This window comes from Bos taurus, chromosome 24 (assembly GCF_002263795.3).
Source record: "Bos taurus isolate L1 Dominette 01449 registration number 42190680 breed Hereford chromosome 24, ARS-UCD2.0, whole genome shotgun sequence".
Taxonomy (NCBI): Eukaryota; Metazoa; Chordata; class Mammalia; order Artiodactyla; family Bovidae; genus Bos; species Bos taurus.
Window position 1 is genome coordinate 50,554,671 of NC_037351.1, and position 20,780 is coordinate 50,575,450.

The following is a 20,780-nucleotide window of genomic DNA, read 5'->3' on the forward strand; positions in this document are numbered from 1 at the left end:
TTTAAAATACTTGCCTGCTCTCCTTTTTTATTGAACTTTAGCATTCTGCCATTACTAGTACCATTGCTGATACTAATGAACTTTCCAATTTTCAACATTTCCTTGAGCCTGGACTTTTGGAATCCTAACAGAAAGATGCAAAAGCTAGATGGAGTGGCTGTGGGTGAGCTAATGTACTTCTGAAGAAGTTATTAAGATAGGCTGGACCTGTACTGGGGTTTTGCTGGCATTTGGAGAATATTTGTGAAGAGTGGGCCACTAAAATCAGCTAGATATTAGAATAATTTTGAACTTCTTCAAGTGAAGATTTGCCTTTATGGATGACTGTAGGGTTTTTATTTGATAGGCCATGGGCGAGTTCCACTCTTTGCTCATCTTTATAGTTGTGACTTTCAGGTGTAATTAATCCTTCATTTACTGTATAAGCCATAGGATTGCATCTATAAATGTACCATATTAATGTCTTCTTGTTCCTCTAGGTCAGCCCGCCAGTATACTGGCAGGCAGCCATAGTGAAGGATTGTTGCAGATAGCTTCAGGGCCTCAGCCAGGACAGCAGCAGAATGGATTTACTGGTCAGCCAGCTACTTATCATCATAGTATGTACATGCTTTTTAAAATCTTTTAAGTAGTTGAGAAAAAATAGGCAGACTTTATATAAAAGCAAATTAATCCATGTGGGCCTTAATTTTTAGACAGCACTACCACCTGGACGGGAAGTAGGACTGCACCATACACACCTAATTTGCCTCACCACCAAAACGGCCATCTCCAGCACCACCCGCCTATGCCGCCCCATCCCGGACATTACTGTAAGCTCTTGTTTTTGTTGTAAGGGCCTTTTCTTTTTTGAAGTTTGTTTTCTTTCTGTTTTTAAAAAAATGTTTTTACATCTTTTATTCATCTTACAATTTAGTTTCATTAAATGATTAGTGCTTTTCAGTTTTTCATAGTTATGTTATCATACCTTTGTTTTAGAGGATTGATATTTACAAAACACTTTTATTTCTTCCTTGCTGATGTTTCATTAACACCACATTGATTGCCATTCATTTGTTTGTTTTGTATATGTTCTTAGATCTCATGTGTATTTGTATATCCATCCTAAGTGGACTGAAACTCCTTGAGAGTCACGGTCTCAAGGTTTCTCTCACTGTGGAGCTCAGCATACCGTAGACACACGGATGTTAAATCTGTCATTATTCTGTGCAGGCTTGATTGGGGTACCCTACTGATAACCAACCGTAGCTTGTAGTTTCAGGCAGAATAGGAACATTGTTCATTTGGCTTAATAAAATCAAGAGTATAAATCTTTCATATATATTAAACCCTTTTCCTCAGTTATAAGAGCAGTAGTACCAAAGGAAACTTGGAAAATAACACAGAGGAGTGAATAAGAAAATAAAAATTACCCAGAATTCTACTACCCAGAGATATCTACTCCTAATATTTTGTCACATTTTTCTTTCCAGTCATATAATTGGTATATGTGTTAATTTGGGGGGAGGAGGCTATCAGACTGTGAATATGTTACTGTACCTTGCTTTTTTACAGTTATGTTACTGTGTTTCCCTGTCTTATGAGAGTGTAACTTTTACTGGCTGCGTGGCCAGCATAGTTGTTAAGGGTGCTGAGTGTGGATGCTTAACTACCTGTGTGACCATTGGCAAGTTATTTAACCTCCCTAAGCCTTAAGGGTATTAACAGTAGTATATGTCTCAAGGGACGCTGTAAGAAGTAAATGTATTAATTCATGTGATTCATTTAACACAATGTCTTAACACATAATGATCTCACAGTTATTGCCAGTTTGTAAATATTCTTAATTTAATAAATCATAAACACTTATTTTAAAATGGATCTAACGGTTTGGATTATAATTATATCTTACAGTATGAAATATACTGTATTACATGTTACATGAATAATTTACTTAATAATTTGCATTGAAGTTTGCATATATTTAAACTGCATGTATAGGTATTATAAATTAATAGTTGGCATATGGCATTAAAATGTTGGCTATTAAATGTCTACAAAAGCAATTCAAGAAAAAAGTGATTCAAGAGTATTTGCATACTATAATTTTAAAATCAAGTTTTTAAGTTCTTAGACATTGTATAAACTTGATCTAAACAATTCCTAAGGTATAATAGTTATATTTAAAGGTTTATTAAAAGTTTTGGCACTGGAAAACTTTTAATAAATAAAAATGGGATTTTTTTTTTACTGTCTTTTCTTTAGGGCCACCAGTTCACAATGAGCTTGCATTCCAGCCTCCTATTTCTAATCATCCTGGTAAGTGTATTTCAGAATAAATTACCTACATTTAGTTTTTCTTAATGACAATGAGACATATATGCACACAGATTTTAATATAACTGCAGAATAACTTTTCAGATAAGTATGATATTCATTATGGCATTAGTTAACTAACAGTTTATGAGTAACAGATATAATCACACATAAACTGTTCATATTTGATTTTTTTTAACTGTCTGAAAGAAATGACAAGATTCCTGTTTTTGGCTAAAATATAAAGTACCAAAATTCTGCTTTTAAGACAAACATTTGATACATAAATGTGCAGTGGAAGAAACCAGGTTTCAAAATAGAACATCTGTAACACTGTAGCTTAAAAAGCCAGGAAGACTCTTAAGTAGATGCTGAACAGAAAAATAATTCACTGTATCTGTCTTAGGTAGGTTCAGGAATCTCTTCTTAATTGGAATTTAGAAACTATTTGCATTAAATTATGTTCAAAATAGTAGATTAAATAGCTCAGTAGATTTCAACTATAAACATAATAAAACAGAAAGTTTGGAAATAAAATACTGAAGGCTTCTTAACATAAACATAGGATTTTGATTTGTTTTTCTTCCCTCCATCCTATTGTATCTGTTTTTCTTTGCTTAGAAAGATGCAGATACATAATTTCATCACCTTAGTTTTTCCCCAGTTTGTTTAATTATGAAGAATTTCAACATATACCAAATACCAGTATAGAAAATTCTCATTCCTCAGTTTCAGCTGTTATTAACTACTGGCCAGTCTTGTTTCTTTCATACCCTCACCTACTTTTCATACCCTTACCTGTTATTAGGGTAGAAATCCTATATAATCATTTGATACATAAATATTTCCATATTTATTTTCAGTGAAGGTTTTTTAAAAATATAACTACAGTAACCATAAGATCAAATTAAAGGATAACTCATAGTTCCTCAAATAAATCTACATTATTTTCTTAAATAGTGTTCAGTTATCTATTTTTTTGTTGGTTCTGACTTCTAGCTGTTAAAAAAAAGCATTGAGGGTAGGCTCTTTATTCTTTAATTAGTCTCATATTTCAGTTTAGGAGATTTAAAGAATTTCTATCTCAAAAGGTCACGTTGCTTTAGTGATCACATCAGAGTATGAGAACCATTTTACGATGCTCACCAATAGTAGATGTGATACTTTCATTAACTTTTACTGATTTGAGAGGCAAATGTTTGTTTTGATAAGGAGAAGAACGCTGCTGGCGGGACAGAAGTATTTTTTAAACATACGTATTTACTAGTTGAGCAAACTCCAGGAGATGGTGGAGGACAGGGGAGCTTGGCGTGCTGTAGTCCATGGGGTCGCAAACAGTCAGTCACAAATAGTGACTGAACAACAGCAATGATTTAGTAGTTACATGTATACATTTTTAAACCATATATATTTACTGAATTATCCTTTTTAGTGGATTTCTAATCTTATTTTCACATTTTTGTGAGTCAAGGGGTCTTGCCTTTCTATAAACATTTAATTAAGAAATGTAATAAACAGAAGCACGTAAAACCAGTATACATACAGTCTAGTGAATAGTGTGGAAGCCAGCACCTGTGTCACCAGCACCCAGACTGAAAATTAACACACTGCAGCACTACCAGAAGCCTCCCTCCCCTACCGTTGCCTCAGCCAAAGGCTTCTTCTCCCCTCCTCTGGAGGTAACTGCTGTCTTGCTTTTTATGGACTTGTATTTCATTTACGATGAATGCATGCCTAGACAATCCAGTTTAGTAGTTTGATTTTTACCACTTTTTGAAATTACATAAATGGAATCATTGTATCAGAATCTTACTTCATGTTAATAAATATATTGTGAGAAGCCAGGAAAATCTAGAGGCTTAAGAATGAGAATGTTGCTGGTTTCAGGCAGCATCACTGAGAGTCAGTCGTGGCCCCAGCAGCTTGGGGGGTCTCAGTGTTCTCAGGGCTTGGTGACCGGCGGTCTACAGGGGGAAGGGTAACGAGGGCCCTGAACAGAGCCTACCCTGGAGGAGCAGTGGCAGGGAGCTGGGAATGGTGGCATGGAGCTAGTTATTTGGGTTCAATTTTGGATTCATCAGTTGCTTTGGCCTCTTGATGGATTTACTTCATTTTTCTCATTGTAGAACTGATGTTGAGACTTAACACCTCCTGATGATTAGGGAATAACATTCATTAGTTACTAGGATACGCATCTGTAGTGCCATGCACTGGCATTAAAGCTTCTATTTTATGAGTAGAATGGGAAATGACCAATTAGTATTGGTCTTTACCTTGGTGTAAAGGGTTTCAAACAGGACATCTGCTTGGTGAGTTATGTGCTTTGACTTGGATGGCTAAGTTGAAGAATACTTTTGGAAAAAGCTGATCTTTCATTTCTAATTTCTTTTGACTGATGCTCTTTTCCTTTTTTATGAAACTGAGATAATACTCATTAAATATTGATTGCAAATTAAAGTGAAGAGTTTTCTTCAGTGTCTTGAAGTGGTCTTAGTCATTGATACATGGATACAGAATTCACAGATTTGCAAATCCAGATTGTATTCTAGTACTCTGGAACTACCATTTAAGAGAGTGATTTTATGTGTTCATAAAAGATTCTCACAGGACATCTCATTCAGATCTAAATAACAAAAAGAGTAATTCATAATGAGCCACGTAGGTTCTTTAACCAAATGATTAACTTTCTCTTTATTCAAGAGAATAAAGAGAAATAAGAGAATTCTTAAACTTTTGTTTAAGAAATTAAAGATAATGCCTTGGAGACTTATATTTTCTATTATAATTGAACAACATTTTTTTGATAAAGCTGTGCTTTGTAATACATTTCCCCATTACAAAAAAATACTTAGCTGAGTTTTTAATATAGTGTTAAAGAAATTCATGTTGTTAAGTCAGTCTTTCAAAACCTTTCCCCTGGTCAGTGATGAGCAGCCCGTAGACTTCACGAGACCAGTTCAGCCTCACTAATTTAAGGAACAAGAAACTAAAAATAGCTATGTCAGCAGATACTAACAGTCTCTCTCCTTTTTAGGTGAGTTGGGACATTAAGAATGCTCTCTTGGAGTTGATTAAATTCTGTCTTGCAATTGCTGTTAGCTTTGAGAGGCTGCAGGCTTATCACCTATATGGCATTTGGTTCTTGGAGCAAAAGAGCACAGAGAGATCCAGAAAGGCTGAATGCGTGTTTCCTATTACCTTCTCCTGTTTTAAAAATAAGAATGTTCCCTCCTAGTTGTATAGTAGGTTTAAGTGGACTAGAAAATGTTTTCACATGGTATTTTATATCCCCACACCACCAAATTCTCTGGATTGCCTTTTAGGTTACCTCTAGCACCCTCCCTCCTCACAGATAACCCCTTTGCTCTTGCTTTCCTGGGCCTTAATAATCCTGTTAATTAGATGGTTGTTTTTATCCCTGGTCTATGGTACAACTCTGATGTCAGTTTCGTTTGATCCTCACAACCACCAAAATGCAGCTTTATTGTATGGTGTCATTGTTGTGTTGAGCTCGGTCGCTTCAGTTTTGTCCATCTATTTGCGACCCCGCGGACCATAGCCCACCAGGCTCATGGGATTCTACAGGCAAGAATACTGGAGTGGGTTGCCATGCCCTTCTCCAGGGGATCTTCCCAACCCAGGGATCAAACCCATGTCTCCTGCGTTGGCAGGCAGGTTCTTTACTGCTGAGCCACTGGGAAATGTGTGTTGTGAAATATTAAGCAAACAAAAATCCCTTTGGTGACTTGGAAATAGTAAAGTAAGGTTTAAGTGTAGTTGCAAATGTTGTAATTTATGATGATGAAAGTATGTTTTTCTTATTTAAACATGAAGATAATACAACTCTCTTTTTCCCCCCCAGTTGGCTCTCATGGAAAAAAGACTGCTTGCTATGGCACTTTCCTTGAAATAGTGTTCTTTAGTATGAACTAGGAAATGCATGTTCTTGGATCTCATTTTTTTAAGTACCATTGAAAACATTCTTGACTTCAGGATATTATTTGTAACAAAATTTACTCTTTGAGCTGATTATTTAAAGATCTTTTTTAAGTGCTATTACCATTTTTTGCTGCCAAAACATTGGGTAATTTTTATGTTGTCTTAGACTACCTCTTTAGTTTTAGCTTCAACCAATATATCACCTGTTATGTTTGATGAAGCTTCTTTGTCTAGAGCATAATATAATGCTTTTAATCGTTTTTTTTTTAATTTAATTTTATTTTTTAACTTTACAATATTGTATTGGTTTTGCCATATATCAAAATGAATCCGCCACCGGTATACGTGTGTTCCTCATCCTGAACCCTCCTCCCTCCTCCCTCCCCATACCATCCCTCTGGGTCGTCCCAGTGCACCAACTCCAAGCATCCAGTATCGTGCATCGAACCTGGACTGGCGACTCGTTTCATATATGATATTATACATGTTTCAATGCCATTCTCCCAAATCATCCCACCCTCTCCCTCTCCCACTGAGTCCAAAAGACTGTTCTATACATCAGTAAATATTTACTATATAAATATTTATAAAGTTTTACTATATAAATATTTATAAAGTTTCAACTTTATAAATATTTCAAAGCTAGCTTTTTAAGAAGACACTTTAATATATTGCTAGTTTTCATGTTATTATAATAAAAAATAATTAAAGGAGTGTTTGTGACTAGTTGGTTCTTCTGTATGGCAGAACATTTGCATTATTCAGATTTTGAATCACCCAGTTTTCATATGGTCTTTTTTATTAATACTTCATTGGGAAGTCCTTTTTTCCTTGACAACATTTTGAAAAGCAATTAGATACTTATAGACTTGATAAGAACTTTGTTTTTAATACATTTTAAGCATTTATCATATTTCATTTTTAGATCTTTTGGGAGGTTTTAAAATGGTTTTTTTTTTTTTTGGTCATACTGAGTATCTTTTCATCTTGTTGAAAGTTTTATTCATATTCTAGTTCAGCCAAAGTTCATAAATGGCACAGTAATATGCAGATAAATAATTGGTTCATCATAGAAAACGTTAATCGTCATAGAAAACGTTAATCCTCTCGTTGGTGGCACTGGCCTTTTCCCGCCTGTGTCAGACTCCTTTCTACTCTCTAGACTTTGGCTTTCCTCCTGAGAGTTACATTTGCAGTCTCCACATACGCGCATGGCCTTCCAGGTCTGACTTCTTCAGATAGGGTGCAGCCCTGCCGTCTAGTTTGAAGGACCTTCGCACTCTTCTGTCCCATACCCTTTTAAATTTCCTTCATAGTGTTTGTCATTACCTGAGTTATCTTGCTAATTTATTCACTTATTTGTCTGCTGCACCTCCATGAAAATAAGGACAGTAGCTAACAGTAGCTGCCTTGTTCACTGCTGTATATGTAGTGCCTACAACAATTCCCATGTACCCCATAAATACTTGTTATTTCAAAAAGGAAAATCAAATAATTTCCATATATGTGGGCTCTATGTAATAATTGTATTCTAACAAAAATTAGAAATACTTGGTTAGCTATATTTACATACCAAACTAGATAGTGGCTTTCTTTCCCCCCAATCATTTAAAATTATTTAAAATCATTTATTGTTGTTAAATGAATACACTACACACATTCTCAAAGGTAAAATTGTAGTAGTTATAAATGGACTTCACCAAAAATACAGATGGGACAAATGACCTTTCATCCCAGAGACAGTTGAAAATTCGTGCTCACAGAAGCTATGTAGTTGGAGTGTAATTAACTTTGACTCTGTAGCGTTGAATGTCTAACTTGGTTATGTACTTTCTCTCATTTAGGGATCTATAAATATATACCATAGACTGATGTTACTCAAGAACACTTCTTTGAAATACGTATTAGAATCTGTGTGTTGTTTGTTTTTTTTAAAGTTCAGACTACATAGAAAATATTATGTGCAGTCAGATGAAACATCATGGGAAAAATTTTATGATTCTAATTGTTTCCATTCTTTAAATTCCCTGTTGATTGAGTACTTTGAAGTAAGAACAAAATTAAGGATTTTAAAAATGATATATTTTTTTAACTTTAAGAATGCTAAGTAATAAGCTGAAAAATAGAAGACCTGGCCGTGCTTACTTTGTAATGCATTGTCAGTTCTCCTGGATGCTCTCCCCTTCCTTTAGCCTTTAAGAAAAGCTTTGTCATATGGAGTGAAAGTGAGAGCCTTGTACCTTTCTCACATGAGTGACTGTCTTCTCCCATTTGTCTCCTGTAGCTCCTGAGTATTGGTGTTCCATTGCTTACTTCGAGATGGATGTTCAAGTAGGAGAGACATTTAAGGTTCCTTCAAGCTGTCCTATTGTTACTGTTGATGGATATGTAGACCCTTCTGGAGGAGATCGCTTTTGCTTGGGTCAACTCTCCAATGTCCACAGGACAGAAGCCATTGAGAGAGCAAGGTATTGCAGTATAGTTAGTTCATTTTAAATACTGAACTTCTAATACTTAACTGGCAGGGGAGATACCATGATCACAAAGGTGGTTTTCCCAGGGTGAGGCTTATCCGTTGCACTCCAGATGTGCTGACCCCTGCAATTTCCCCAGATGTGGGAAACCCGACTGCATAATTTGTGGTGGTAGGGGACTACGTTTGCGCTTTCCCCTATTTAAAAAAAAGAAAAAAAAAATTAAAAACTGAACTTCTATTTGAAGCTATATTTTTCAGTGTAAATTATGTTTTTGAATATAAAGGAATAAAGATAATTTTAAACATTTAGAACTTGTAAGCATTTCATTTTAAGCGTAGATGTTTGTTATTTGATAAAATGCAGTCTCTTTTTAAAAGTTCATGAGGTTTCTATGTTTTGAATAGTAACTGGACCCTATGGAACCCAGTTTGAAAACTAGTTTTTATTTCCTCTGATTGTATAGTATTTCTACAAATTTACGGAGAGGAAATAACATAAAATGAAGACATGTTTCTGCAAGTGTTATTTATAATGAAAGTGATAAAAAAAGAAAAATGCTTAAGTAAATGTTAATAAACCTTTGTTTTTATGCAGTCATTAAAATATTAAAAATTTATATAATCAAATACTTATGAAATATTACAGGAAAACTTACACAATTTTAAGTATTGTGTGATCTCAACTCTTTAAGGAAATACGTGTGTGTGTAAGCAGACAGTCTTGACTCTGTCACTATTTGTGTGCCTTTGGCAAATTATCTACTCTCCAAGCCAGTGCTGTCGAGTAGAGTTTTCTGTGACAAAGGAAGTGGTTTACCTGTATTGTCCAGTATAGTAACTACTGGCCACACATAGCTATTGAGCATTTGGTTCATATGATGAACTGGATTGTAAAATTAATTTTAATTGAATGTGAAGGTTAAATGAGAATTTATATTAAATGTTTCTGACACATAGTAAGCATTATGTGAATGCTCATCATTATTACATGTGACTAGGATACTAAAAAAAGAAACAGAAAAATGTTAACAGTGGCTATCTATCTTTTGGCTATGGTTTATAACCAAAATAAAATGTCCTTTATTCTTTAAAAATTTTCAGTATTGGGTATGCTGTATAGTCTGAACTAAAATTTATTTTTAAATACCTATCAAAATGAAATGTGACTCACTTTTTCTTCCTAAGGTTGCACATAGGCAAAGGTGTGCAGTTGGAATGTAAAGGTGAAGGTGATGTTTGGGTCAGGTGCCTTAGTGACCACGCAGTCTTTGTACAGAGCTACTACTTAGACAGAGAAGCTGGGCGTGCACCTGGAGATGCTGTTCATAAGATCTACCCAAGTGCATATATAAAGGTTAGTTGTAATTTTACCCAAACATTTTAGATTTGGAAAGCTCTGTTTGTTATTTAAGGAATTGAGATGGATGTGGGAGAGATGTAAAAATGTCTTATGTATTAAAGAAATTATGTTTGTATTAGAAAATTTGTTAAATGTTTTAGAGAAATACACAAGTTCTTGGAAATACTGAGTGAAACCTCCAAATTTGTGTTCCTTTGATGTTTAAAATATGTAAAAATCAGCCTCTGAAATTTCATCTTAGCCAATCTTCAGGATTTTATGGAAGAAAATTCTAAAAGTAAAAGCTTTTTGACTTAAGAACTGAGAAATGAAAAATTCTTCAAAACTGTGTTTTTTTAAAGGTTAGTTATTTTGTTCTTTGAATGAGTTTTATTTGCTATATCATTTTGCAAATTAAACCTGAGGTAGTTTTCATTACTTGTTTCATGTTCAACCCATTTCGGTTTGAATTTATAACATACACTGTTTTTGAAAGAGAAAGATAGTTGTAATTAGATAGCCTAAATATATTTCTTTAAAGAAAACAAAAACATTTTCTTTTCTTTTCAATAAAAAACTTCATGTATGTATTTGACCGTGCTGGGTCTTTGTTGCTGCGAGCTGGCTTTCTCGTTGTGGGGAGTGGGGGCTGCTCTCCAGTCGCAGTGTGCAGGCTTCTCATTGTGGCGGCTTCTCTCGTTGCGGAGCGCGGACTCTAGACGGGCGGGCTTCGGTTGTTATAGCACATAGGCTGAGGGGGTCCGGCCCCCCGGGCTCTGAGCACAGGTTCAGTAGCTGTGGCACACAGGCTTTGTTGTCCCATGGCATGTGGGAACTTCCTGGACCAGGGATCCAACCAGTGTTCTCTCATTACATGGTGGATTCTTAACCCCTGGGCCACTAGGGAAGTCCTGTATTTCTAATTTAGACTTTTCACATTTTTTTAAAGTCCTAAAGTGTCTTTAAGGTTAGTTAAAAAGCAGTTGTAAGTTAGTAGATTTAACTCTTACTACTTAGTCCTTAGGAAATTGCTTAGCACACAAATAAAATTATCTTTATTTGCATTTTCTAATTTTTCCACAAGGAATTTTAGTTATTTGTGCTTTGTTATTATTTTTAAGTGGTGCTGGATTTCCTCATATACTTTGTAATCTATTTAGTATTTGTTGGCAAGTTTGTCTCAAGAGGTTTTGTTTTTTCCTCCTTGTCATTGTTTCTCCCTGTAGGGCAGTTCTGCCTTAGTCTGGCACGCATTGAGATACACATCTCAGAACCAATTCTTATATTTACAAGGTAGAGGGATTTTGTCCCTTGAGAAAATTGAGTTAAAATCCCCAGGTATGCTCAGGGCTAAATCCTGTTGCTTAGATTTCTCTGATGCTTACCCGTGCCATGGACAAGAATTTTATTCCTGGATGCATTTCTGAATTAACTGTCAGACTGTTTCACCAGCACTTGATTCATGGTCAGGTATCCAGTGCAGCCCTCATAGAGCCTGCCTGTTTTCTCTTTCCATGTCACTTCCTGTCCTGTACACCTTCTGTTTGGTGCTGGTACCTTAAGTAGCTTCTGTCTTTAGACCCTGCTGTCCCCTGGGGATTGTGTTTGTCCATCATCAGTTAAGGGATCCACGGGTTGTTGCTCTACTTTTTTTGGCTATTATGAATAATGCAGCTGTGAATATTCATAAGTTTTTAGGTAGATGTATGTTTCTATCTTCGGGAATGTATACCTAGGAGTGGAATTCCTGAATCAAAAGATGACTCTACGTCTGTCTACTTGAGGGACTGCCGGACTTGTTTTGTAAAGGCAGTGCCGTTTTACCTTACCACCAGCAATGTACACGGAGGGCTTCAGTTTCTCTATATACTCGTCAACACTTGTTCTCATGTCTTTTTTATTTTAGCCATCCTATTGGATGTGAAGTGGTATCTACCTCATTGTGGTTTTGATTTGCATTTCCCCAGTGGCTAATAACATTGCACTTCTTTTTTGGCCATTTGTGTGTCTTCTTTGGAGAAGGTCTGTTCCCATCTTTTCCCATTTTTTAATTGGATTTTTTTGTCTTTTTATTATTGTTGTGAGAGTTCTTTGTATATTCTGGGTATCAGTCCTATATCAGATACTGCAGCACAAAAGTTCTAAATTTTGTTGTAGTCTATTCTTTGGTTGCTTGTGTTTTTTGTGTCATGTCTAAGAAACTGTTGCCTAATCCAAGGTTATGAAGATTTACACCTGTGTTTTCTTCTAAGCATTTTATTTTATTATTATTTTTTTTCTTCTAAGCATTGTATAGTTTTAGGTTTTGCATTTAGGTCTGTGATCCATTTTGAGTGCATTTTTGTGTGTGCTATGAGGAAAGGATCCCACTCTGTTTTTTGTCATGAGAACCAGTTGTTTGAGTAACCATTTATCTAAAAGACTGTTTTTTTCCCCTTACTGAATTATTTTGACACCCTTGTTGAAAATTCAGTTGACCTTAAATGGTAAAGATTTATTTCTGGGTCATCAGTTTATTTCATTGATCTATATATCTGTCCTTGGGATAGCACTACCCTGTCTTGATTGCTGTAGCTTTGTAGGGAGTTTTGAAATTGGTGAGTGTTAGCCCTCCAGCTTTGTTACTTTTCAGGATTCTTTTGGCTATTGCCATCCCCTTGGATTTCCATGTGAATTTTATGATTGGTTTGGAAGATACTTATTTTTAATAGTTTTTTTTAGCCTTTTAACGTGTTTGTACCTGTGTATCCATCTTGACTAGAAGTCTCTAGATTATTTGTACAATTAGAAGTCGATGGACAGAGGGCTACAGTGTTGAATATATACTTTGTGCCAGACAGTAATTATGAACTTATCAGATATGAGGTAGTATTTAAAACATTTAAGCTTTAAAAATGTGGTATCTTGTATAATTTAATTTTTAGGATTGTCAAATAATGTAATATCTCTATTCTGGTACAAATGGTGCTTGAAAAGTCCCCCAAATACGAGACTTGTCATCACTTGATAAACCACTATATCGTGGATAGATTTTAATAGAAAACTCAGACTTTTGCCTTGAACAATAAATTATCTTCTGGAATATTTTCGTGGCGTAAAAGAAATCCCAATTTTGTTTTCTTAACTAAGATTTTGAAATAATTATTTTTAATTTACTGTTTATTAAGTATATTATTCTTTAGAAGAGTCTTATTAGCCAGAAGGAGATTCAAGTATATCCTAAATCTGGCCCTTGGCATTTTCTTCAGTTACTAATTTAGGGGGCACCAGTAACCTAAAGCGGAGAAGGCAATGGCACCCCACTCCAGTACTCTTGCCTGGAAAATCCCTTGGACGGAGGAGCCTGGTGGGCTGCCATCCATGGGGTCGCACAGAGTCGGACACGACTGAAGCGACTTAGCAGCAGCAGCAGTAGCAGTAACCTAAAGGATGTGTATTTTAGTGTTTTAGATTGTCACATAGACTTTTACCAGAGGTGATGTTACTGGGGTGAGTGCATATATATGAACCTGTGGAAAGAGTGCCTTTACATGGGGGAATCCAGCCCAGGCCCAATCACACACATATACACAAACATATTTTTTATCTTTTCAGTTAAAATGAGGAAAACATAGATTTGGAGAGCCATTCTTTCATTTTATAAACTTAAGAAGCTAGGACTAAATTGCATTTTTTTTTCTTCTATGATACTGATTTTTTCCCCTACTTCTCTCATGACATAGCAGTCACCTTATATTTATGAAAATTTGATGTAATAAAATAGCATTTTACAAGCTTTAAATGGAGCAGATGTTTGAATTCTTTTCAAGTGTCATTGCTCTTTTGCTTTCAAAAGTAAGGTCTGTTCCTTTGTGTTGCTTAAGCACTGGACACTCAGGTTAAGAGCTTTATTGAGATACAGAAATAATTCACATACCATATAATTCTCCCGTTAGACGTGTACAGTACAGTGATTTTTAGTATATTCACAGAGCTACAGCCATCACCACAGTCAGTTTTAGAACATTTTCATTACCCTAGAAAGAAATCTTGCACCCGTTATGTGCTACCTCCCAACCCCCTGTACCCTCCAGCCCTAGCCAGCTACTAATCTACTTTTTCTCTTTATGGATTTGCCTACTCAGAACAGTTTTTGTAAATGGAATCATCCAATTTGGTCTTCTGTGACTTCTTTCACTAAGCCTCATGTTTTCAGGCTTCATTCATGTAGCATATATCTGTACTTCATTCTTTTTAGGGCTGAATAACATTCCAAGCATTGCATTTTGTTTATTCGTTCATCAGTTGATGGACATCTGAGTTTTGGCTGTATTACGAATAATACCACTGTGAACATTCATGTTCAGATTTTTGTGTGAATGTACATCTTCATTTCTCTTACAAATACCAAGGAGTGGAATTTCTGGATCATAATGTAACTATGTGTAACTTTTTAAGAGACCGCCAAACTGTTTTCCAAAGTGGCTGTACCATTTGATATTTCCAGCAGCAGTGTATGAAATTTCTGATTTCTTTACAGTCTCATGAATATTTATTATTATCTGTCTTTTCCATGTTAGCCTTCCTAAGGGCATGTGACGTGGTATCTCATTTATGGTGGGTTTTGATTTGTATTCTCTGATGCCGTGTCAGGTTTGTTGTTGCACACATATATGTAAGGGACGGGGCAGGCAGTGCTTCTAAATCACAGCAGTAGTTTGGCCATCTCATGCGAAGAGTTGACTCATTGGAAGAGACTCTGATGCTGGGAGGGGTTGGGGACAGGAGGAGAAGGGGATGACAGAGGATGAGATGGCTAGATGGCATCACTGACTTGATGGACGTGAGTCTGAGTGAACTCCGGGAGTTGGTGATGGACAGGGAGGCCCGGCGTGCTGTGATTCATGGGGTCGCAAAGAGTCGGACACGACTGAGCGACTGATGTGATCTGATGATCCACTTAAATTTATTCCCAGTCACTAGATATTATGTGTCTTACATCCCCAGGTCAGATAACTTAGCAGGTCTTTAGTGCAGTCTTCTGTTCAAATGTCCAATATACCATCAACACAGTGACCTGTTTCTCTTCCTGGATTACTGTTTCTTGGTGTTGATATAAACAGTGTACTATAATTGAGCCTTATGAAAAAAGAATGCCAAAATTTGACTACTGGGTGAAAGAGAATATCCTGAAGGTGTTGACAGTGATCTTTATAAGACACCTTTGTTAAGTAATGGGTTTGTAATAAACTTAGAAGAGAGTAAGGAAATATGTTTAAACAGATGAAATCAGAGGTAAATTGTTGATTAACCCAGGGATGGAGATCAGGAGTATCATTTGGATCTGAGACAAAAAGAATATTTAAAACCTTTGGTTACTTTGAATTGTCTTTATCAACAGCTCAGATTCTGAAAGGAAGATGTTTCCTTTTCAGTGGAAGCCTTAATTTTATCATCCAGTATAACAGATGAAACCTGTTATGGTGTAGACAGTGCACAGTGAGGAGGCAGCTCGGGTTTCAGTTTAGCAGTATAGTCAACAGTTAAGTCTTTTGGTGTGAGTGCTGTAATTACATAAATAATCCATGTGGAAAGGAGATTTGCTGAGGTGTTTAATGAATCGTGTTTACTACGTCTGTAGATAAGAGTCGCAGTGTTTTAAAGTTTCATCTTTGTGGTTATCTGTGATATGTGCTCCTGGTGTTAGCATAGATCTAAAGACCATCATAATTACGATTGTTTATAACATATTGTAAAGAACCCTTGGTTAATTTTTAATTACTCTTGGTGGAGTTGGGGGTATGTTGAGAACATATTTGAACCCAGGAAATTATAAGTTGTATTCCCTCCTCCCAGAAGATATAAGATTATATATGGGCCATACTAGGTTAATGATGGAGAAGGCAATGGCACCCCACTCCAGTACTCTTGCGTGGAAAATCCCATGGACGGAGGAGCCTGGTAGGCTGTAGTCCATGGGGTCAGACAGAGTCGGACACGACTGAGCAACTTCACTTTCACTTTTCACTTTCATGCATTGGAGAAGGAAATGGCAGCCCATTCCAGTGTTCTTGCCTGGAGAATCCCAGGGACGAGGAAGCCTGGTGGGCTGCTTTCTATGGGGTCACACAGAGTTGGACACGACTAAAGTGACTTAACAGCAACAGCAACAGGTTAATGATGGTTAAAAAAAATTTTTTTTAAGTGGTTGTTAAATGTAAATGTAAAATGTAAATGTAAAATGTAAAACTCCTAGAGGATAATATAGGAGAAAATGTACATGACCTGGGGTATGGCAATGACTTTTTAGACATAACATCAAAGGCAGAATCCATGAAAGAAACAGTTGATAGACTAGACTTCATTAAGATTTAGTCTGCTCCATGAAAGATGGTGTCAAGAGAATGAGAAGATTAGCCACAGACTGGGAGAATATATTTGCAAAAGACACATCTGATAAAGGACTGTTATCAAAAGTATAGAAAATACTTAAATTTAGCAATAAGAAAACAAACAAACCTAATTTAAAAAGGGGCAAAAGACCCAAATCGGTGCTTCAGGAAAGAGGATATAATGATAGCAAGTAAGCATATGAATAGACTTTCAGCTTCATATGCCATTATGGAATTGTGAATTAAAACAGCACTGGGACACCACTGCATACTTGAAGAATGGCCCAAATCCAGAAAACTGACACCACCAGGTGCTGGCCAGGGTGGGGAGCATCAGACACTGATTCGTTACTGGTGGGACACTTTGGAAGACAGTTTGGTAGTTTCTTATATTCCCAAACATTTTCTAACCATATGATCCATCCGTCAACACTCCTTAACATTTACCCAAATGATCTGAAAGTTTATGTCCACAGAAAAACCTGCACCTGGATGTTTATAGCAGCTTTATTCACAGCTGCCAAAAACTTAGAAGCAACCAACACATCACAGAGTGGAATGTTACTCAGCACTGAAAAGAAATGAACTATTAAGTCATGAAAAGACACCGAGCAACCTTAAATGCATATTACTAAGTGGAAGAAGCCAATCTGAAAAGGCTACATATATTCTATATGATTCTAACTGACATTCTGAAAGAGGTAAAACTATGGACACAGAAGATGAGTTGTTTACAGGCATAGAGAGGAGGGAGAAAACGGATGGATAGGTAGTTTTCAGAGGATTTTTAGGGCAGCGAAAATACTATATCACTATGGTGGGTGGGTGGGTGGGTGTGGGTGTGTGTGGGTGTGGGTGTGTGTGTGCCACTCAGTCGTGTCTACTTTACAGCCCCATGGCTGTAGCCCACCAGGTTCATCTGTCCATGGAATTCTCCAGGCAAGAATACGGGAGCAGGTTGCCATTCTCTTCTCCAAGGGATCTTCCTGACGCAAGGTTCAAACCTGACTCTCCTGCATTGCAAGCAGCTTCTTTACCATCTGAGCCACCAGAGAAGCCCACATATCACTATACATTTGTCTAAACCCATAGAATCATAAAACCAAGAGTGAGACCTAATGTAAACTGTGACTTTTGGTGATAATGTTGTGTCAGTGTAGGCTCATTGATAACAGGTGTGCCTCTGTGGTGTGGAATGTGGCAGTGGGAGAGGCTGTATCTGGGTAGAAATAGAGAACTCTTTACTTTTTTGCTTAATTTTATCATGAACCTAAAACTCCTCTAAAAGATAAAGTTTGTCAGTTTCCTTCTTTAAAAAAAAAAGTCATTGTGGAGCTAATTGGCTTTTCAGATGTTTGCATCCCTATTTTGTGCTGTGCTGGGTAAGGCATTCTGAGAGGTCAGAGCACAGTGGAAAAATTCAGAATCTAATGGACTCTTGAAAAAACAGCGGTTTTTGTTCTGGGTGTTGTGGGATTTCTGATTTCCAGACCTTCATCATGCTTCCTGTCCCTTTTAGGACCAGTAGCTTGGTTAGGTAATAAGTACATCCATATTTGACAAACTGTGATCCAGAGACTGAGGTAGTCTAAGTTTTGTCCATTGTTGGTGCTAGAGGATAGGCACTGAGTAGAAAAATAATAAATAGGAATTTGGTTTGCCATTTGGAGAGGATTCTTTTGTTTATTATTGTTGTATGCTCTTATGGTTCATGTAAAGACTGTGACTAAAGACAATCAGAATTTTTTCAGGAATCTGAAAATTACTGGCATGGGTTTCAAACCTGTTCTTTATCTGATAAAGTTCTGTGTTACGCATTCTTCTATTTCTTTTATTGTTAACGATAATTATCCTCACTCATATTTGGGTTTTGTGCATACTTGGATTGTTTTAAATTGTACTTTACTTTTGTTGAAGGAGTATAGTCACATGGTTCAGAAATTAAAATGCTGTTTAAAATGTGCGTTGAGCAGTCTTGAGCTTCTACTCTGTCCTTGTCTTCCTTTCCTACAACTAACTTCTCAAGGTGACCACTCTGCTTGTGTAACCTTCCAATGCTTTAAAAAATGCCAGCCCTTGGCATGGTTGGTAAAGAGCATTGAAATTACTTATAAGCTCCTTAACTCATCTTGCAAGGTTGGTGGCTACCTGGGAGACCAAAACAAAATAAAAAAGAATAAATGACGTTTATTGAGAGCTTCCTATATACTATGCCAAGTTTACAACAATATGAAAAAGCATTGCATGCTTAGCATTCCCGTTTTATAGATACGAAAGTTGAGGCTTCAGAAAGGTTAAGAAATTTAACCCATGTAAGTAGCAGATATCAATGATAGGATTCAAAGCTAAGCAATTTTTTAAAAGTCATGAACATTTCTTAAATTGATGAGAAACTAGTTAATGGAATCCCATGTATCCATCACTGAGATTCAGTAGTTAAGATTTTACATTTACGTGATCAGTTCTTTTTCCTTTGTTTCTATTTAAACAAGACCTAAATATCCTGTTAGATGCTTCTGTGCAGCTCTGAGATATGCCCTTGTTTCGTCACATAGTGACAATGCCTTTTATTCATTCCTCCAAGTAGTTAGAATGATAAAGAAAAGAAGCTGACCGTATGACCTAGGCCGTCAATTCAACCTACAGAAAACTCTTCATTTAGTTATGAAAGGGTGGGATGATTTCTTAACTTCGTTTCACACAGTGGTGTGGTTTTTCACAAAGGCACTAATGGCTGACCCACACTGAACTCAGATGAAGGATACAGAGGCCAGTGGCAACCAAAACTGTCCTAATAGTGAGCTGTGCCTCTTTGGTGAGCTTCATTCAAGCCAGCTTTCCTAAGAACTTACCATCTACATAAAAAAATTAAACAATTGAATTAATTCTTTAATCCTGAGAGCTAAGTCAGGCTGTGAGTTTTAAGTAGATTGTGCATTGGTTTTTGACATACGGAATATTTCTGCTGGACTCACGGCATGAAACTTACACTTAATTTTTTCTTTAAGGTCTTTGATTTGCGTCAGTGTCACCGTCAGATGCAGCAGCAGGCAGCCACGGCACAAGCTGCAGCAGCTGCCCAGGCAGCGGCCGTGGCAGGAAACATCCCCGGCCCAGGGTCAGTAGGTGGAATAGCCCCAGCCATCAGTAAGTATGCTTTTGATTTTTTTTGTTTTTTCAAGTGTAGTAGTTGGTGCTTTATCTTGATTGACTCAGTTAATTAGTTACTTTAACCAGTAATAGAAAGTGAAGTTCTTTTTACTGGGATAATAACATTTTTGAATTTGTACAAAAAAAAATAAAAAAGCCTGTTCATCTATAATAGTTGCCCTTTGTTTATGGCCCTGTGTTCATTCTTTTTGTATCAAAAAAGGGACTGTGGGATAAAGAAGAAAGGGGGTTGTTATTATTATATTGATCAGTCTTCCCTATTTTTGTTGATGCTTTTAATTCTTGCTTCACCAGCTAGGGTGGGTTGTAATCACCAGTGTGCTTTGCTTCATTCTAGAAGGAAAGCATATTTCAATTTCAGAATTAGACGTCTCTCCAACTTTTTTTTAAGTGTACTGAGCATGGAGAGAAAACCAAGCGAGGGTGGCGTTTGGATAGCGTGTAGACTTGTGTTTAATTTTGGGGTAAAATTGAACTGTGTGCCAGGTTTCACACTGATGGGGAATTTTTTACTGCAGAGTTAAACTCCTGACTATAGACTTTTATGATGGAAACACGTGGCACCCATCTTCCACGTCTGAAGGCATAACTAGTGATTCATTCAACCCCTGTTCTTAACCTCTTCAGTGTGGTAAGCAAATCACACTGGCTAAGAAAACTGCAGTGGCCCTGCAGGTTTCTCTACAGTACATGCAAATTCCTCCCATTAGTTTCATTGTAATATTGATGAATGCAGATTGACTATATGACTGTATGTTCTGACTGGAGAATTAGATGCAGAGTCTCCGTTGTGACTTATGCTCAGGAGTTTACAATTTCGAGGTAGATAAGGCATACTCATTTATAGAATTTGATTTTTTTTTTTAAATTTGGGCATCTAAACCATTAATTTGCTAGTTTTGATGTTACAAATATGCTTTTACTGAAGAATCCAGAGCTGTTACTAAATTTCTCCTCGTCTACTGCCCATCCCCACCCCATCGAGTAATTACATACTATCTCTGTTACATTGTGAAACTGAGAGACAGACATCGTCTAGGTCATCCAAGAAGTCTTAGTGGAACCAGGACTATTTTCTGTCTCATTGTTAGTCATGTTTTACCTTGAACTAGATAGTTTAGACAGAGAGTAAAGTTCTTAGAACCAACAAAATGTAGACATGCACTGCCTCTTAAAAACAAGTTATTTC

The 20,780-nt window shown here is 36.5% G+C and overlaps 1 protein-coding gene and 1 non-coding gene across 5 annotated transcripts in view; both read left to right on the plus strand.

Annotated features, from left to right (window-relative positions):
• SMAD4 (SMAD family member 4) overlaps window positions 1-20,780 on the plus strand; it is a 57,500-nt gene that overhangs the window by 29,626 nt on the left and 7,094 nt on the right. For 3 of the 4 annotated variants that reach the window (XM_005224250.4, XM_024984373.1, NM_001076209.1), the window contains 6 exon segments: window positions 480-599; window positions 696-812; window positions 2,245-2,298; window positions 8,519-8,702; window positions 9,896-10,064; window positions 19,429-19,567. In XM_005224250.4, the coding sequence (XP_005224307.1) occupies window positions 480-599; window positions 696-812; window positions 2,245-2,298; window positions 8,519-8,702; window positions 9,896-10,064; window positions 19,429-19,567 (783 nt within the window). 4 annotated transcript variants of the gene reach the window in all.
• LOC112444219 (U1 spliceosomal RNA) lies at window positions 8,745-8,908 on the plus strand. Its single transcript, XR_003032478.1, has one exon. It is a non-coding gene; the product is annotated as a U1 spliceosomal RNA (small nuclear RNA).